The sequence below is a fragment of the Trachemys scripta genome, chromosome 14 (assembly GCF_013100865.1).
Source record: "Trachemys scripta elegans isolate TJP31775 chromosome 14, CAS_Tse_1.0, whole genome shotgun sequence".
Classification (NCBI taxonomy): Eukaryota; Metazoa; Chordata; order Testudines; family Emydidae; genus Trachemys; species Trachemys scripta.
In genome coordinates this window covers 6639312-6656737 of record NC_048311.1, presented here as the reverse complement: position 1 = coordinate 6656737, position 17426 = coordinate 6639312, and the positions used below count along the sequence as shown (strand labels likewise).

Below are 17426 nucleotides of genomic sequence, written 5' to 3'. Positions count from 1 at the left end.
CCCCCCCCCAACTCCCGACCCATCTAAACCCCTCTGCTCCCTGTCCCCTGACTGCTCCCTCCTGGGACCCCTGCTCCTAACTGCCCTCCAGAACCCCACCCCCTACCTAAGCCTCCCTGTTCCTTGTCCCCTAACTGCCCCCTCCTGAGAGCTTCCCCCCACCCTAACTGCCCCTCTAGGACCCTACCCCCTACCTGTACCCTGACTGCCCAAAACCTTACACCACCAACCCCCAGACGCCCCCCCCCAAACTCCCGACCCATCCAACCCTGCTCCCTGTCTCTTGACTGCCCCCTCCAGAACCTCCCTGCCCCTTTTTCGACCCCGTGGCCCCCTTACCGAGCCGCTCAGAACAGAGTGCTGCGTAGCGGGCAGCAGGGGAGGGGAAGCAGGAGCAGGGGGAGGAGCTCCAGACTGCCGGAGGCCCGATGCGAACGGCTGTCCGGCGATCTGCGTATGCGGGGGAGGGAGAGAGAGGAGGGGAGTGATCTCAAGTTGCAGGGCAGAGGAAGGGGAAGCGGAGGAGGGGCGGCGAGTGGCACTATCCGGCCGGCTGCCCTGTCAGTCGCGCACGCTCTGCATGGGGGGAAATCCGGACATTTACAAATTCCCCCCGGACACTATTTTTAACTCAAAAAAGCCGGACATGTCTGACAGAATCCGGACGAATGGTAACCCTAGGATTACCCTAGGGTGTGGTCGGGGACAGGTAGGGGGTAAGGTCCTAGGGGGCCAGTAGGATGGGGGGAAGGTCTCAGGAGGGGGCAGTCAGGGGACAAGGAGCAGGGAGGTTAGGTAGGGGGTGGAGTCCTGGGGGGCAGTTAAGGACAGGGCTCCCAGGAGGGGGCAGTCAGGGGACAAGGAGTGGCGGGGAGGGTTGGGAGTTCTGAGGGGGGCGGGAAGTGGGAGAGAGTGGAAGAGGCAGGGGCGGGGCTAGGGCAGGATGGGGGGCGGGGCTAGGGCGGGGCTCCTCCCGCCCTCTTTTTTGATTAATGAAATATGGTAACCCTACCATACGTCCGGATTTTCCTGGACATGTCCGGCTTTTTGGTCCTCAAATCCCCGTCAGAGGAATCTATCCCTCAATCTCTGACCTATTAATGACCAATGGGGTCGTCTTGTCCTTGGTGTAGAAGAAGGGGAAAATTTCCTCCGTGAAAGAGGCGGTGAAGGTGTAGAGATGGGCCAAGGACTCAGCATTGTAAAAGGCCACCTGCCCCTCCATGTAGTCCAGGTAAACCCCAACCCTGTGAAGCCTCTCGTTGCAGTACACAAGGGCCAGGGAGGTGTTGAGAGCCCAGTATTTGCCCATGTGCATCTCAAAAGTCCAGAAGCCATGCTCAGGTGTGAGTCTGAGATGTCCCTTCCTCTTCACTGACTTCCTGGCCACCCCCACAGCCCAGCAATCAGCATCCCACACCTCCACTTCCCAGTAATATCTGCCAAATGAGAACCCTTCATTGGCCAGGACGCAAGGAGCTGTGTCGAATCTCTCGTGGTTGTTGGGCAGGTCCTTCCGCTCGTCTCCAAGATGCACACTCCTCCTGTCACTGGACAGGACAAGCTCAGGGTTGGCTGTTTTAGGATTCAGAGTCACCTCCACTGGACAGAGAGAAAGAATGTGTGATTAGATAGATAGATAAAGGGAGTGTATGCAATTGGGCTGGGGAAAGAGAAGAAATCTGATTATTGCAAGGAGAGAAACATTACTTAGAGAAAATATAAGATGTCCCTACCTACTCCCGCTAGATGTATATCACATACTGAGTTTTTCCAGGGGCTGCTAGCTCTGATCTGGCTCTAGAGTGGGGGCATTGGCTGACTTGGGGGTTGATGTGATACAGGACCTTTCCCCCGAGGTGTCAGTTCCAGTGTGGCGGAGCTGGCAGTGACTTGAAGCCATTCCCATTAACAGCTTTACCGGCATGGGTAAGACAAGCAGGTGGGTAAGAACATAAGAATGGCCATACTGGGTCAGACCAATGGTCCATCGAGCCCAGTATCCTGTCTTCCGACAGTAGCCAATGCCAGGTGCTGCAGAGGGATATGAACAGAACCAGAAATCATCAAGTGATTCATCCCCTGTTGCCCATTCCTAGCTTCTGGCACTCAGAGGCTAGGGACACCATCCCTGCCCATCCTGGCTAATAGCCATTGATGGACCTGTCCTCCATGAACTTATCTAGTTCTTTTTTGAACCCTGTTATAGTCTTGACCTTTACAACAACCTTTGGCAAAGACTTCCACAAGTTATGTGAAGTACTTCCTTATGTTTGTTGTAAACCTGCTGCCTACTAATTTCATTGGGTGACCCCTGGTTCTTGTGTTATGTGAAGGGGTAAATAACACTTCCTTATTCAATTTCTCCACACTAGGTTGTTTTTTCCCCCGCAGAACTCTATCATATCCCCCTTAATGTGACTCAGTCCTTTTTTCTGGATGTGATTCTTAGTTCTTTTTCCATTGGGTCCCAGAGGCCAAACTGTCCTGTAACCCTCTCACCCACCCTGAAGGTTGAACCAAGGTGGGACAGCATGAGGGAAGCTCACCCTGGCACTGCCCATGCCCCACATTTTGTGTGGACTAAGGCCTAGTCCCCAGGGCTGTGGGTGAAGGGGCCTCTCCCCACCATTCAGTTGACATTGGGAACGTGATGTGATTGCAGGGGTACAGCATGCCATATGGCTCCATCCCCCTGCATTTCCTTCCACAGAGCCCCTTGATGGGGCAGCCTGTAGCCCTCTGATTCTCTTTGGGCCAGGTCCACAGTTGGTGCAAATCGCCACAGCTAGCAACACCGGGCCAATTTACACCAGACCTGCAGGACCTAGCCCCGCTTGCTGTCACGCATAGGCCTAGCCACAGCGGCGAGAGGAAAAGGAATGGGATTCGCTCCTGCTTCACCTCTGTAACCTATCATCTGTATCCTCTGGACGCTGTTCAGCAGCGGCAGCCGGCAGTCACATGGCTCCAGCGACTGCGAGCAGGGCTTCGAGAGCTTCTCACTGCCAGACCTGCAACCCACCAACAGAGGCATAGTTAGAGATCACTGAGCCACAGGACACTGGGAGCGTGGCCCCAGCTATCTCCTTCCTGGGACTGTAGGGTAAAGCATGCCAAGCCACTGGGCTCCCATGGTTTCCCTTGGAACAATCATCATGAATGTTGTTATCCAGCCTGAATGGGCCTTTGCCCAGTCTCAGGCCTCGGCTACCCTACAAAGTTAGGATGGTGTTAGCTGCCTTACATCAACCCATTTGTGCATGTGTCTACACCTAAACTGGTGTAAGCACCCCATTAAGCCAACACAATAACACCAGCTTCCCAAGTGGTGTTGATGTATGTAGGCTAATGCAGTAGAAATGTAGACACTGTGTTACCTATGTTCACCCTAACAGTCCTCCAGCAACCATCCCAGAGTGCCCGATACTCACCGCTCTGGTTGCAATGGTGAACTCCACTGCCCAGGGGTCATACAGGCCGGAAGCCCCCCATCACCTTTAAAGCCCCTCGAATTTTTGCAATGCCTTTTCTTGATTATCCAGCTTGGTGAGCCCACCTAGCAGCTCTCCATTGTTTTATGCAACTGCCCAGCTGACCACATGCTGGCTACATGCTTCAGACATGCTCCAGTTTGGGGTAGACAGGAGATGAGGCTGTGCAGGCACAGCTACAGACCAGACATAGAAATGTGGACATCTACAGGCAGATTGCAAGGGGGATCCAGGAGAAGGGTATGACAGGGACCTGCAGCAGGACTGTGTGAATGCCAAGGAGCTGCAGCAAGCATATCAGGAGGCCAAGGAGGCCAACAATCGATGAAGTTCCAAGCCACGGACATGACGCTTTTACAAAGAGCTGCATGCTGTATTGTTGGAGATCCCACCAGCACCCCTCTCACTACCATGGATACCTCCAAGGAGCCCAAGTCACAGATGTCTGATGTGAAGAGCGGGGAAGAGGAGGCGGACAAGAAAGAAGAGGAGGAGTATGGAGGACAGGTGACTGGGAGGACCACCTATGCTGTGAGCCAGGACCAGTTTGAGACTCCACTGCAGTCTAGTCAGTCCCCAGGTCAAGCATGGCCTAACCTTGGGTATAGTGATGGCACTGCCAAATTAGCAGGACACAGCTATGGAATTTTCATTAATTGACTCATAATAGAAGAGGTAGTGGTACAACAAAGAGAGCTAGAGTTGCTGTCTGCTTTTCATTTTCATTCTGTAGAGTTAGTCAAGGAGGCCACACGGAGCAGTTTGCTTGTGTACAAAGGGATGTCCCTTGAATCCTCCTGAGAGATCTCAATGAATCGTCCATGGAGGTTTCTGGGGATAGCAGCCTAATTTCTGCCTCCATTGTATGACACTTTCCCAAGTCAGTTGGTGATAACTTCGGCAGGCACCATTGCCGTAAACTGCCTAGCGACATATGTACCTGGGTGACTTTGGGGCGCCAGCAGCAGCAGCTGTGCTCCCTGTGCCTTTGTTACCCTAAGGAGTGAGATATCAGGTTAAATCACCACCATCAACTGCAAAAAATGGTGCCAGTATTCAATGCCACTGCCCTAATTTCATAGTTTCATGCAACTGAGCAATTTCCTCCTCATTTCCATCACCCTGGCGGGTCATACTCATGACATCTGGTGCAGTGAGTGTGCTGTGCATGAGCACACCGAAGCAGAAGTTTTAATAAGCTTGTCTTGTGTAACACTTTGGGGAGCAAGGGAAGGGGGCAGTTCTGAATGTTTGGTTTCACTTTCCGTTCCTACTATACTGGCAATGGTACCTCTGTGTTTTATCTGCAGCTGCTGACATTGTGACCTTGAGGGGTTCCCCCTCCACATGGGTGGAATAATTGACCAGATAAGGAGGAGAAAAAGGAGAATGTGGGAGGATATGTTCTGTGAGATCCTGCAAGCCGGTGCTGCACCAGACCTTGAAGAGAGGGCCTGCAGGGCGAACACTGCAGACTGTATGGAGAAGGAAAAAGAGGACAGGAGAAGCACCAGGACAAATGGGGCTTCTTTGTCAGCAAACACAGATGCTGTAGACTCTTGTGGACCTCCAGCTCCAACAGTCCTGGCCTCGACTCCCATTGCAGTCTGTGGAGAACTGCAGCATAGCACCTCCCTACAAGCCCCCTCAGCATTCCTCATAGCCAGCATGCCTGTCCCTACCACTCCACGCTGTGGAAAACGTGAACAACCAGAGCTGACCTGTGAGAGCCATCGTTGATGTAGCTACAATGAACATCAGTGTTCCTTCCTCTGGTTTATTTATTAAGTCTCCCTAATTTTTTTAAGTTAAAATGTATTTACTTTTAAGTTTTTCAGATTGTGTGTTGGGAGCTGTTTTCATTCGTGAATAAAACTCTTTTGTTTTGAAAGCGATTCACCTTTCCTAGTTTACTACACATGATGTATAATGCCAAAGTGGTGATTTGTGCACTGCACTGACAACCCAGCAGGAACGTGCACAGGAATAAAAATTTGGCTGTTTTTGGAGGTCCACTTTCTGTGCCTCCCCTCACCCCTCGCGGCCAGAGGAGCTGGATCTCCCTTCCCCCCCATGGCTAGAGGAGCTGCCTCTCTCTGCCATGGCCCTGGGGCCGGTGGAGCTGGCTCTCCCTCCCCACTCTCCGCAGCCCCAGGACCGGTGGAGCTCACTTTCCCCCAGCAGCCAGAAGAGCTGGATCTCCTTCCGTGGCCCCAGGGCTGGAGGAGCTCACTCTCCCGGCCCTGGCTCCAGAGGAGTTCTCTGCCCCCACTGATTGTGGGGGCCTGTGGCCCTGCTTGGCCCCCATTGCGCACGCCTCTGCAACCCAGTGGATCAGTGCAGTCATCACAAATGTACAGCAAGCACACCAATGTTAATAGCTGCACTGGCAGTGAGATGTGCCCAGATGTGCAGCAAGCACCACAGAGTTCCTAACAGGCCCCCAAACTGCAGTGCCAGGTTGAGCACAGTCAGCCACAGCATATTACCATGGCTCACTGTTAAAGTGCCCTTTTAAAGCCTCCCCAAGCCGTATAGAGCCTCGCTGAGCTTGTCTGATAGCCCTTGTGTCTGGCTGTTCAAACTCAGCAAACAGCCCCTCCATCTCCACCCCTGAAGCAACATTTCCCCCTTTGCTTCCCAGATATTATGTAGGACACAACAGGCAGCTATAACCATTGGGATATTTTCACACTGAGATCCAGTCTGGTGAGTAAACAATACCAGCGCCCTTTCAATCTACCAAAGCACATTCACTGGTCATTCTGCACCTGTTGAGCCAGTAGCTGAATCTTTCCTTGGTGCTGTCGAGGTGACCCGTGTTCGGCTTCATGAATCAGGGAAGCTAGGGGTAGGCTGGGACCCCAGGATCAATACTGGCATTTGAACATCAGCAATGGTAATCCGCTGATCAGGAAAGAAGGTCCCTGCTTGTAGCTTTCTGAACAGTCCTGTGCTCTTAAAGATGTGAGTGTCATGCACTTTCCATGACCAGACAACACTGATGTAGGTGACGCATCCCTGGTGATCCACCAGCACTTGCATGACCATGGAAAAGTAGCCCTTTCTGTTGGTGTACCCTGTGGAAAGGTGATCTTAGGGCAAAATAGGGTCCATTGCTCCACTGCAGTTTGGGAACCCCTTAGCTGCAAATCCATCCACTAAGTCCTGCATGTTGCCAAGAGTCACAGTCCTGCATAGCAGGAGACAATTAATGGCCCCACACATTTGAATGACAGTGGCCCCCACAGTGGATTTTCCCACTCCAAAATGACTTCTCACTGACCAGTAGCAAACCGGCTTTGCAAGTTTCCACAGTGTGATTGCCACTCATTTCTCCATTGTCAGGGCAGCTCTCAGTTTGGTGTCTCTGTGCTGGAAGGCTGTGCTAAGCTCAGCACACAGATCCAGAAATGTGGCCTCGCTGTGACACTCTGTACCTCAAAATAGCACCATGGAACCCCCATATTCTCCACTGTGATATGATTATTATATGTTTTGTACAATGCATGCCTTGTGAGGTATCAGTTAGAAAGTCTTGATTTGTTGAACCTTAATATCCTGTTGGGTTGTATGTACTATCATTGTATGTGAAGTTATAAAATATTGCTGTGTGTGTGTTACTGAAATATGAGGTAAATGGGAAATTCCCACAGCTAGCCTTTCAGTGGCAACAAAGGAGTAACTAACACTGACAAAACAGATTTACATCAGGACCAGCCAGACATGTGTTGATGGCCCATCAAGAAGAATCCACTCTCCCAGAGATCCCTCAGAGAGGGCACATACACAATGGGGACTACCTAACCCCCATGTCACAGCAAGGAGAGAATGTATAAATGAGGGTTGATGACATCACCACTTGGCCTCTCTCCTCCCCCATCTCAACATCTGGAAGATCGTCTGGAAAACAAAGACTTTGAACTGGGGAGACTGGTCCTAGGCTGAGGAGGAAATTCAGCCTGTGTATTAAGAACCGTAATCTATCTGCAACATCCAATGGGGTAAGAAAAGCTGTTTGATTCAACTCTTGCTTAGTCTGTTAAAGTGTAGAATTTAGATTATGATTCTGTATTTTGTTTCTTGCACTGTCCAAAGGAGTCTTGATCAGCATAAGACAGTACATTACTGGGATTCAAGGCTGGGGAGATTTGCTGGTATTTCTCTACACATTTCATGAATAGTTTAAAGAGCATTCATGCAACTTAGCCGGGTTGTGTCTTTACATGTTGATGACTGAGTGATCACAGCACCTGGAGAGATGTACTGCATGGCATTGTGCGAAACAGCCCAGGCTGGAGTGTTAAGAGGGCACAGCAGTACCACAGGTTCAGGTTGTACCCCTGGGATCCCATCATACTTGTGCATTTGAAAGTTCTGCAGCCATTTCTCATTGTCCCAAACCTGTATTATAATGCAATCCCAGCAGTCAGTGTTTGTTTCTTGGGCCCTGAAGCAGCGCTCCACCATCTGCAGCTGCTCCATGAACGCCAACAACAACCTTGAGTTAGTTCTTGTTATGTCCCACAGCAAACTGACCAACAGGAAATCATTATGTTCCTTGCAGTTCTTCTTGTGGTTCTACAAATAACAGAAGATCATGTGTCCTGTGCTTGCAATGCTCATGACAATAGTGCACAGCTGTGCAGGCTCCATTCTTCTGTGGGAGATGGCAGAGAGTTACAAGTCTCTTGTTTGTTTCTTGGGAAATTGAAAATAGGTGCAAAACTTATGGGATAGAGATGATAGTATGCGATGGAGAACATTGTATTATGGAAAGTTGACCACTTGCTCTCAGTCACCCATGTACAATTTACTTCTGCCTCACCATGCATTGCCAAACCTACCCAAAACACAGTGCACTGGATGGTAGCACATGACACACTGGGATACCTACCCATGGTGCACTGTGTTATCGACACAAGCACTGCTGGTGAGTACGTGCACTGCCAGCCAAGGAGCCTAGTATGCACATACACAAGTGATGTACTAACTGTGGCGGCTATATACCGACATAACTTGTGTCGCCAAAACTTTGTAGTGTAGACATGCCTCAGACCAGAGGTGATGTGGGGAGGGGGCATGTGGGGTCATGTGCCCCCAGAGATTGCTCAGTCATATGGTGTGGCTGGCCCCCCTCCCTGCGGAGCAGCTGAGCCTGTGAGCTGTGCTGGGCAGGAAGACTCAGCTGCTTTAACTCTGCCAGGAGAGGCAGGAGAAAAGCTGGGAGCGGCAGGGAGGGGCTGCTGCTTTCTGGGAGTGGGGAGGCACTGCTTTCTGGGGGCAGGTTGCCGGGGGGGCATGACTCAGCTGTTCCAGGGTTGTGCCCCCCATTATCAGCAGGCATGGGTCATCTCTGCCTCAGCCTTTCACTCCTCTGGGGTCACCTGGAGAACTCCTCTCCTGCATAGGTGCTCTCCAGGTACATATAGTTATACGGTCATCATCCTCCACCTCCTACCCCCATATATCCAGATACACAGGCATGCACACAGGGCCAGATGTCCAGCTGGTGTAAATCAGAGTTACTGCATTGGAATCATTGAACCCCCCTGTGGGTCCGGGGACAGAATAGGCCCACTACTCCTCCAACATAAGAGGCGACTAAAAGGGCGCTGCCTGGAGAGGGATGGGCTCCGTCAAGTTAGAAATTTGCCCAAGACACACCATATGATGAGCAAGTCTACGATGTCCATACTGGATTGATCACAGACTGGGTTAATAATGACCACGCCATCCATCTCCCACCAGAGCAGACATGACAAGTATACTACTGGTGTAACCCCAACAAAGAGTATCCATGGAAGAGATAACATCACCATAGCCGCATGGAATGTAAGGACATTGAGACAAATAGGGAGGTTGAAAGAACATATGTATGAAATGGAACAATACACCTGGCACCTTCTAAGAATCTCTGAGGTCAGATGGAAGAACTTTGGAGAGGTACTAACAGAAGAAGGCCATATATTCTATTATAGCGGAGAGGACAAACATGTCAACGGCATAGGATTTCTTGTGCACAAGATATCAAGAATTTAGTATTAGGATGCCGCCCAATATCCAGCAGGCTTATTTCCATCCATCTAAAGGCAGTACCATTTAATATCACAGTGGTATAAGTCTACGCCCCTACAACAGACTATGATGATGAGCAAACTGAAGATTTTTGCAATCAGTTCCAAGACATCATCACAGGAAAGATATCTTGATTGTACAAGGAGATGGGAATGCTGGGTACTGACACACAGGCAGATTAGCAAGATTATTGTGGCCCTTTCTGTAATGCGGTAACCAATGAGATAAGATTGAGACTTTTGGAGTTTGCCAGCTATAACAATCTGGTTCTTGCAAACACATTAGGAGAACATAAAGCATCCAGATGAGACAATCAACATGGCACACATCTAATGGTCTACCTCACAGCCAGATCGACTACATAATGTTGCAAAAACCAATTTTGTTCTGGGATTAACAGAGCTAAAACAAGGAGTTTTCCCAGTGCTGATATTGGAAGTGATCACGACCTTGTGATGCTAAATTTTTGGCTGCAGCTAAGGAAAATTGTCAGCCCAAAGTTCACCAGAGACTGAAACATTGCAGAGTAATTCCAAGCAATGATCAGCGGAAAATTTGCCCCGCTGCTTGCTCTAGAGCAGGGGTCTCAAACACACAGCCCGCGGGCCACATGCGGCCTGCAGAGTTATTTCCTGCGGCCCGCCATAGGCGCCAACTCCACCAGCAGCCAAGCTCCCCTCACTCCCACCCTCCCTTTCTTCCCCCCTCGAGAGCGCCATGTCCCTGCTCCTCTGCCTACCTCCCAGCGCTTCCCACCACCAAATAGCTGTTTGGCAGCGCTTAGGACTTTCCAGGAGGGAGAGGGGAGGAGCGGGGACACGGCACACTCAGGAGAGGAGGCGGAGAAGAGGCGGGGCTGGAGTGAGCATTTGGGGAAGAGGTTGGAATCGGGCAGGGAGGGGGTGGAGTTGGGGCAGGGACTTTGGGGAAGGGGTTGGAATGGGGGCAGGGAAGGGGTAGGAAGAGGCGGGGCAGGGGTGGGGCTTCATGGAACGGGAGGGAGTGGGGGCGGGGCCGGGGGAAATGGAGGGGACTTTAACCAAAGTAATTCTAAAAGTAAATGTGTGTTTTGTCATTTGAGTGAGGTGCATTACTGAGTATTTATATTTTATTAAAACCCCTTTTTGCATTACAGTTTTAAAAAACTTAATACGTTGACTTTTAATAGCATACTATATTACTCTTCATTTTTTTCATTTTTGACTATACTTTTGTATCGTATGAAAATGTTTCAGTGATGCAGCCCTCGGGCCAATGTACTAGTCCTCATGTGGCCCTCATGGTGATTTGACTTTGAGATCCCTGCTCTAGAGGAAGACGTAGAAACAATGACCAACAATTTCAATGCTGTAATGAAAGAGGCAGCAATGGACATCCTTGGGAAACATCGTAAGAAGACAAAACCATGGGTCACAAATGAAATACTACAAATGTGTGACAGAAGAGAACTTAAGAGAGATAAGAACAGCATTGAGGGAGCTGATAAATACAGAGCGATTGGCAGAAATATCAAGAAAGGAATGAAGGTGGCCAAGGAGATATGGATTGAAAAACAATGCTCTAAAATTTAAGAGTATATTAATAATAAAAATAGCAAACGAGCCTTCCTGGTTGTAAAAAATCTGATGACGGAAAGATGGACCAAAGATAATGCAATTCAAGACAAAGAAGGGAACAGTCTTACAGAAGAAAGGGACATCATCAATAGGCGGACAAACTACTGCTCTGATCTATACAACCACCAGACAAATGGAGATCCTAGTGTCTTAGCCCAGATTCAACAGAGGAGGACAACTTTTCAATACTACATGAAGAAGTGGAGACAGCTGTGAAATCACTCAAGAAAGGAAAGGCTACAGGTATTGACGAATTGATGAAATTCAGAGGAGAATTGATGAAATTCAGAGGAGAAATAGTAATAGATGTACTCACCAAGATCTGCAGCAAAATCTGGCAGACCGGTGAGTGGCCTTCCATGAGGACACAGTCACTAATCATCACTCTGCCAAAGAAAGGCAACCTGCAATTGTGTCAAAATTACCGGACCATAAGTTAGGGTGACCAGACAGCAAGTGTGAACAATCAGGACAGGGGTTGGGGAGTAACAGGCATCTATATAAGACAAAGCCCAGAATATCAAGGCTGTCCCTATAAAATCGGGACATCTGGTCACGCTACCATAAGCTTAATTAGCCATCCCAGCAAAGTGATGTTGAAAGTCATATTGAACAGATTGAAGCCACAAGCAGAGAATATCATCGCTGAAGAACAGGCTGGCTTTCATGCTGGAAGAAGTACTACAGAACAGATTTTCAACCTTCGTGTTCTATGTGAGAAGTACTTACAACACCAGCAGGACATCTACCATGTCTTTGTTGACTTCAAGAAGGCGTTTGACAGAGTATGGCGCAAAGCTCTCTGGGTAACCATGAAGAAGTACAATGTTGGTCATAAGCTTATTCTTACCATTAAACAACTGTATGCCAAGGCCAGCAGTGCAGTTCTCGTCAATGGCACAATAGGAGAGTGGTTTCGCACCACTGTTGGAATCCGGCAAGGCTGCCTTCTTTCACCCACACTGTTCAACATCTACTTGGAGCGCATAGTGACTGATATCCTAGAAGATCAGATATGCACAGTCAGCATTGGGGGGCGAACAATCTCAAATCTTCAGTTCGCTGATGACATTGACAGCCTGGCAGGCAGCGAAGATGAACTTGCCAACCTTGTGAAAAGATTGGATGAAAATATGTCATGGAAATCAGTGCAGAGAAAACCAAGCTGATGACAAACAAATGTGATGGGATCAGCTCACATATAACTGTCAGTGGACAAGAGCTGGAGACAGTGAAACAGTTCAAGTATCTGGGGGCAATCATCATTGATGAAGGATCCAAGGCAGAAATTCCAGCAAGAACTGCGCAATCAACAGCAGCAGTGGCAAAGCAAGTGGCTCAAGCCAATTTGGAGGAATAAGAAAATCTCCCTCGAATCCAAACTGAAACTGCTGCACGCATTGGTCATCTCCATTTTTCTGTATGCGTGCGAGACTCTTATGGCAGAACTAGAACAGAAAATACAAGTAGGAGAGATGAGATACTTCCGTAAAATCCTGGGCATCTCCAACTTCGACCACATCACTAATGAATAGGTCCACAACATCATCACCCAATGCGCTCGGTCATATGAAGACCTCCTGACGATTCTGAAGAAGTGCAAGCTGAAGTGGTACCGCCATGTAACAAGATCACCTGGCCTATCCAAGATCATCCTCCAAGGGACAATAAATGGGAACAGAAGAAAAGGTAGACAGAAGAAGAGATGGATTGACAACATAAAAGAGTGGACAGGAATGGACTTTGTGGAGACTCAAGCATTGACACACAATCGTCAGGGGTGGAGACAATTGGTTGATTGCTCATCAATGACGGTGCCCCAACGACCAATGCGGTTATGGGAGTGATGATGATGATGATGCATTGGAATCAATGGAGCCAGACCCCCTGCTGGTGGGAATTGGCTGTAGCTCCATTGGAGTCAATGGGGCCAGATCCCTTGCTGGTGTCAATCAGGATTACGCCACTAGAGTCAACGTGGCTGTGCTGATTTGCACCAGCTGAGGATCTGGCTCATAGCTTGGGCCCTACCAAATTCATGGTCCATTTTGGTCAATTTCAGTCAAAGGATTAAAAAAATTGTAAATTTCATTATTTCAACTATTTAAATCTGAAATTTCACAATGTTGTATTTGTAGGGGTCCTGACCCGAAAAGGAGTTGTGGGGGGGGGTCTCAAGGTTATTGTAGGGGGGTTACAGTACCTTTACTTCTGCGTTGCTGCTGGTGGTGCTGCTGCCTTCAGAGCTGGGCAGCTGGAGAGCAGTGGCTGCTAGCAGGGAGCCCAGCTCTGAAGGCAGAGCCGCCACTGGCAGCAGGGCAGAAATAAGGATGGCATGGTATGGTATTGCCACCCTTACTTCTGCGCTGCTACCTGCAGAGTTGGGCCCTCAGTCAACAGCTGCCATTCTCTGGCCGCCTAGCTCTGAAGGCAGCAGCGCAGGAGTAAGGGTGGCCTGGTATGGTATTGCTACCCTTACTTCTGTGCTGCTGCTGGTGGGGTGCTGCCTTCAGAGCTGGGCACCCGGCCTACAGCCCCTGCTCTCTAGCCCCCCAGCTGTGAAGGCAGCACAGAAGTAAAGGTGGCAATACTGCAACCCCCCTAAAATAACCTTGTGACACCCCCCCGCTACTCCCTTTTGGGTCAGGACTCCCAATTTGAGAAATGCTGGTCTCCCCCTGTGAAATCTGTGTAGTATAGGGTAAAAGCACACAAAAGACCAGATTTCACAGGGGGAGACCAGATTTCACGGTCCATGACGCATTTTTCATGGCCGTGAATTTGGTAGAGCCCTACTCATAGCTTAGAGAAGCACCTATAAAATGAGATGCTATTACCTCAAGGCCTTCCTCCGAGGGCTTTCACTGGGTTCAGACACCCACAAGGAGTAGCTCTTCCAAGCTCTCCCAACACCTTGACTGATCCATGAAAACGAGACTGGTCAATGAGCAGAGTCTAGTCCTCACTCCCAGGGGCAGGTCTCCAGATTCTGCAGCTAATGGTGCTGCCCAGAAAATTCCAAGTAGCAATGATCCACCTCACTCAAATTTGTGATAGCAAATTGGCTGGGCATTGCTATGTCTGCCCAGTTACACCATCGTGGAGTGCTGAGACAGCACCACCTATTTCATCCCGGAATCCACAGCTCAAGAAACCTCAAAGGGCAGAAGGAGCGCCTGCATCAAGGGCTTTTAGCCAGTCAAGACTATGTCCACATGCTCACATCACATCATCTATCTATCTATCTATCTATCTATCTACCTACCTGTTCCTTCCTCTGGAGCATCTGGATAGATAGAAACCAAAGTGATAGGTGCTTTATAAATACCAAAAATAAATAGCCAGATCTCTGGTTTATGAAGGTTATTAGGGGTTGCATGTTTTAAAGGATTGTTCTGTCTGAGAAGGGGAGAGTCCTTACCTGCGCAAGATGATATTTTCATCCTGCACCAGATGAGAGAGAGAGGAAGAAAGAAAGTCAGGTTACATTGTAGGTTTTCCTTTTCTCATGTTAAGTAAAATTCTTCCCTTCCCTCTGGTCTTGCCTTTCTAATGGCTTCCAATGCATGGGGTTAGCCTGGCCATGGAGAGTGCCCCCTGCCCTGCTCCCTGCACCAGAGGCCCCCTAGTGCTACTCTGGAGCATTAGGGCCAGCCCTGACTGCCAAAGGAGAGTGGAGTGCCCCATGCTGATCTCTGTCCCTGCAGCACAGGCCCCCTAGCGCCGCACTGGGGCTTTGGAGCCAGCACTGACTGCGAGGCCCCCTGTTGAGCCCTCTCTGTCCCCACATTGCATTAGAATCCAGGGGACAATTCTGAATAGACATTGGCAGCCCTAGAGAGAGTTGGGGGTCTCCCCGGGAGGGCTTGTCCCTTGGATCTGGGCCGTGACTCTGTGTTGCCATCTCACCTGCTGCTCTGGATCTGGCTCCTCTTTCCTCTCTTCCCCCTCCTCCCTTGTGCCATTCCTCTCCTCCATCTCCTGCAGCTTCTGAAGGATCATCTGCTGCCCGTCCTGCAGGAAGTGGAGCAGGTGCTGCAAGGCAGATAGTAAGTTGTCAGCAGCGCCTGCTTGGGGGTCTCAGTGCTGCACTGGGGACACAGCTCTAGAGAGGTTCTAGGACACAGCTGAAAAACCAGGGCGTAACCAGAGCTGACCAACCTGCTTAAAACTGGGAGTTCAGATGCCCAAGGGCTACAGGGGAAGAACCTGGAAAGGGTCTAGTGGGGGGTGGTGGATAAGCAACCAATGTGAGCTCCCAGGGCGATGCTGTGGAGCAAAGGGCTAACGTGATCCTAGCCCAGGGGGTGGGCAAACTTTTTGGGCCGAGGGCCACATCTGGGCGGGGAAATTGTATGCAGGGCCGGAGCAGAGGGTTGGGGTGCGGGAGGGAGTTTGGGGTGTGGGATGGGGCTCAGGGCAAGGGATTGGGGTAGAGGAGGGGTGCGGAGTGTATGAGGAGGCTCAGGGAAGGGGGTTGGGGTCAAGGCCGGCTCTACCATTTTTGCCACCCCAAGCAAAAATAAATAAATAAAAAATGCTCAGACTGCCACAGCCCGAACTGCCAAAGTGCAAAAAAAAAAAAGCTGCCCGGACTCTGTTGCCCCAAGAATGGACGGACTGTCGCCCCTTAGCATGTGCCACCCCAGGTTGGGGTGCAGGAGGAGTGTGGAGTGCAGGAGGGGGCTCAGGGCAGGGATGCAGACTGCGGGAGGGGGCTCAGGACGGGGGGTGGGGTGCAGGAGGGGTGCGGTAGGGGACTCAGGACGGGGAGTTGGGGTGCACAGGGGTGCAGGAAGGGAGCTCAGGGCAGGGAGTTGGGGGGTGGGGTGCAGGAGGGGTTTGGGCCTCCAGGTACCTCCCCCGAAGCTCCCATTGACCACGGTTCCCTGTTCCCGGCCAATGGGAGCTGTGGGGGGCAGTGCCCGGGTGTGGGCTATTCAGCCCTGGGATGTGCAGGGCTGCCATCACAGAAGTCAAGGAGCTAGACGTGGCTAATGGGGTGATAGGGTCACCTGCCTGTTGCATTTCTCTGTCGCATGGGAGGCTCAGCACGATCTCCAGGTCCCTCTTCAGAGTCTCTAGACGCTGCCTGAAACTCTCCTGGAGGCGGAAGAAAGTCTGGTTAGTGAACAGATCCATCCCACTGAGCATCGGAGGCAGAGAGAGTCTCTGGGATCTCCAGCTGGAGGTGATCTCAGCTGGGCAGGGATTCTCTCACTGTGTCTGGGCAGCACCTGGCACAGGGAGGTGCTGATCTCAGATGAGGCTTTAAGTGCTACTGTAACATGCATAACAATAAACTCTCCCATTGTTAATTTCATGCCATTCCTTCCAGTTTATTCCCACCCTCCAAATAACACCTCCCCCTCCTTGGTCTTTGCACCTCTCGTGGTCCTTGTCCCCTCAGCTGGCACAGATTTTTGTTCTTTTACTCTTTCCTTATTACAATCCAATCCCTGCCACACCCTGGGTTTCACAGCACTAACATCACTGCAGACCTTATATATGCACCTCCACCCCAGGATCACGTCTGTCCTGTAATGGGGAGGCCTCAAAGGGAAAGCTGAAAGTGCAATGCAATTTGGGACAGCCCCTTAGGGCATGTCTATGCTGCAATTAGACACCCAGAGCTAGCCTGTACCAGCTGACTTGGACTCAGACTAAGGGGCTGCAGCCCCAGTTCTGCAACCCCTCCCTACCCTACCCTACCCTACCCTGGGCTCTAGGCTGAGCCCAAATGTCTACACTGCAATCAAACAGCCCTGTAGCCCGAGCCAGCTTGTGTAACACTGACAGATCCTGGTCATCAGTGGGCAGGATCGAACCTGGGACTGCTGAAGCTTAGTGCATGAGCCTCAACTGCATGAGCTAAAAGCCACCTGGCACTTAGCTAAGGCTGTAGAGCAGACTCATTAATCTCTCTCTCTAAGTGGTCTTGGTGCCTCTAGATGGGACAGAACATCGTACCCAGGAGGTGTGTGGGTTACACTTGCTCAGGCCAGCCATGTGTTTTTAATTGCAGTGGTGACATAACCTCAGAGCTAGTCTCAGTGGCGTAGCCAGCTTCTAAGAGGAGGGGGAGCAAACATAAAAAAGGCGCCCCCCCTGGCTCCTCCTCTGGCCACGCCCCCCTTGGCTCCTCCTCCGGCCGCTCCGTGCCCCCCCCTTGGCTCCTCCTCCGGCTGCACCGCCCCTCCCCCCCCATGGCTCCTCCGGCCCTGCCGTGCCACCCCCC

The 17426-nt window shown here is 50.6% G+C and overlaps 1 protein-coding gene across 1 annotated transcript in view; it reads right to left on the bottom strand.

Moving 5' to 3' along the window:
- Positions 1 to 995: 995 nt before the first annotated feature.
- The window catches only part of LOC117887191 (E3 ubiquitin-protein ligase TRIM39-like), a 19265-nt gene continuing 2834 nt past the window's right edge, over positions 996 to 17426 (bottom strand). Inside the window, exons 2-6 of the mRNA XM_034789532.1 lie at positions 16208 to 16291; positions 15098 to 15223; positions 14610 to 14632; positions 2905 to 3014; positions 996 to 1602 (exon numbers count right to left, since the gene is read on the bottom strand). Of these exons, the coding sequence (XP_034645423.1) occupies positions 1076 to 1602; positions 2905 to 3014; positions 14610 to 14632; positions 15098 to 15223; positions 16208 to 16291 (870 nt within the window). The 3' untranslated portion in view covers positions 996 to 1075. The remainder of the gene's footprint in view (positions 1603 to 2904; positions 3015 to 14609; positions 14633 to 15097; positions 15224 to 16207; positions 16292 to 17426) is intronic.